This window comes from Poecilia reticulata, linkage group LG10 (assembly GCF_000633615.1).
Source record: "Poecilia reticulata strain Guanapo linkage group LG10, Guppy_female_1.0+MT, whole genome shotgun sequence".
NCBI classification, from domain to species: Eukaryota; Metazoa; Chordata; class Actinopteri; order Cyprinodontiformes; family Poeciliidae; genus Poecilia; species Poecilia reticulata.
In genome coordinates, this window is record NC_024340.1 from 25,882,184 (window position 1) to 25,884,537 (window position 2,354).

The following is a 2,354-nucleotide window of genomic DNA, read 5'->3' on the forward strand; positions in this document are numbered from 1 at the left end:
AGGACTGGAAGGAGCTCTCCTTTCTCTGCCTGTAAATTGGACCCTTGGGTCCTGCAAATACCCAGCACGTTTCCCGCAGGCGGCCGCAAGGGGCGCTGGTGCTCAGCCAGTCCAGGACGGCTAGCTGAATATTCAAAGTTTATGAAAAGGCTTGCAGCGTATCGGGGACCGCTGGAGCGGAGCGCTGAACTGTAGTTATGAACCTGGAAAGAGTGGCCAAGTTGTAAAAAAACGACTTTAGGCCGAGGCCCCTCTCGCGCTGGAGGTGTGATGAAGCAGCGAGCTGTCAGCGGGCCTGTCTGTCAGTGGGCCAGCGCTCCGTGAAACATCTCCCCATCTCACACACTTACACACACGGGCTGTGGGTGGGAGCTCAGTGCCCGGTGCGAGTGTCAAGGCGGCAGGGGAGGAGGGAGAGAGAGAGAGAGAGACGTGGAGCGGAAAGAAAAGGAAGAGTTGAGTGAGAGAGGGGAGAGAGTGAGAGACCTCGACTGAAAGAAGGAGAGAGAGAGCGAAAGGGAGAGAGAGACACCGAGGGAAAGAGAGAGGGAGAGAGAGGAGGAGAGCTCCGTCTTTCCCGGTGCACTTGGCAGTCTAGTTGCGGGCTGCTGTGCTGTTGCTGTCGTGGCGTGGCTGGTCGCGCCAGGCGGGGGAACTTCACCACACTGGAGCCCGGAGTCCCACTCTCTCACCTGCGCAGTTCGGAGCTGCCATGGCTCTCTCGCCAGGATTGACTGTCCTAATTATTCTGCCGGCCTTCCTGCTGCACACCAGCGGCCTTTACATCGCCAGTAGCGTTGGTGAGTACAGTACAGCCAAACGTGGCCAGTGTTTATACTCCGTATCTGATCTGATCTCTTATCAGCGGGGCTCCTCTGAGCGCTCCCCGGAACTCCGCTCCAAACTGTCCGGTTTTCTCATTCTTGCTTCCTCTTAGACCTGCCTTTTCAGCTTCTTTCCCCAAAATAACACAATTTGCAACTTCTGTGCGTCCTGCTGTGTGCGCGTACTTTCCGAGGGTCCCTTGGCGGTGCAACTGCAAGCAGTGTTGTGATTTTCTCTCTTCCTCCTCTCCCTCTCTCCCATCCATTCACTGGATTCAATTCTTCTATTAGAGAAGCACCGGATTTTCCGATCACACTGTCGGGTTTTGCAGGGGAAGTAGCCGTAACGTTATCTGATTCGGCCGTTGTCGCATCTATCGATCTGTGACAGGACGCATGGCGTCGGATTTCAGCCTATTGATCACACTATTATCAAATCGTTCCCCCAAACATAGAGAGGTCCAAGAGGGATTAAGAGAGTGCGCTTGATTTCATCAGTCAGCAAACTTTATGCATTTAGACTTGATGAGTGCGCCGGAGAGATGCTTGTAGGGAGGCGACACACCTGACTCCTGGATAAACACTGGCACCATGAAACGGCCTTGGCTCACGGTGTTTGCGTGTGTATCATCAGTAGGTGTGGGAGCATCTCTGTAGTGTTACCTGTAAGGTCACTGTCACGTGTGAACCACAGATAATAACGTAAGAGCATCAGTAATTTATCCAAAGTAACGCTTTTAAAAAAAATGCAAACTATTTATTATAAGAAAGATGATGCGTGCCTGACATATTAGGTCGGTTTAATACCGTGTTTGCACGAATGCTTTCCCTCCTCCTTCTTCATCTTCTTCTTCTTCTTTTTTTGAAGTCGGGCAGTTTGACAGTGATGAAGCAGCGTGAGAAAGCTGCAATTAGCACCTTGATCTTGCTCCGGGTTTCCTGTTGTCGGTGGAAGGGCACAGAAGGTGTCAGCAGCGCAGCGCTCACTGCTGAGGCTGCCGTTTCCAAATGCACGCAACCAGAGCGTCGGGGTCGCCTCTGGGTGCATGGGTGGGGTCTGCTCCTGCGTCTGCATGGAAGGGGTACAATTGGAGGGGATTATAATATGATAATTTGGGAGTGGGGGTTCAAATCCCCCCCCCCCCTCTCTCCACCCCAAAGTCTGAGCAGAGCCTCTTTCAAAATTATTCACTCCCCTGAACCTTTTCATACTTTGTCAAATTGCAACCTAAAATTTAAATGCATTTTTAAATTTTAGACTTTGTAAGGCAAATGAAAAGTAACGCATGGTTGTAAATTGGATGGAATATGATACATGGTTTTATACATTTCTTCTTGTGCCATGTATTTGTAATCAGCCCTCTTGTATTTGTACTGCAATTATTACAGCAGCTGACACTGCTGTAAATCCTTTGTGCTACTACAGTTGATTTTTTATCTATCTATCTATCTATCTATCTATCTATCTATCTATCTATCTATCTATCTATCTATCTATCTATCTATCTATCTATCTATCTATCTATCTAT

At 49.4% G+C, this 2,354-nt stretch overlaps 1 protein-coding gene across 5 annotated transcripts in view; it reads left to right on the forward strand.

Moving 5' to 3' along the window:
* Window positions 1–496: 496 nt before the first annotated feature.
* The window catches only part of LOC103471261 (A disintegrin and metalloproteinase with thrombospondin motifs 2-like), a 128,285-nt gene continuing 126,427 nt past the window's right edge, over window positions 497–2,354 (forward strand). For 3 of the 5 annotated variants that reach the window (XM_017307183.1, XM_017307184.1, XM_008420140.2), the window contains exon 1: window positions 497–800. In XM_017307183.1, coding sequence (XP_017162672.1) covers window positions 713–800 — 88 coding nt within the window. In that variant the 5' untranslated portion in view covers window positions 497–712. The remainder of the gene's footprint in view (window positions 801–2,354) is intronic. The other 2 variants (XM_017307187.1, XM_017307188.1) reach the window with 1 other exon arrangement.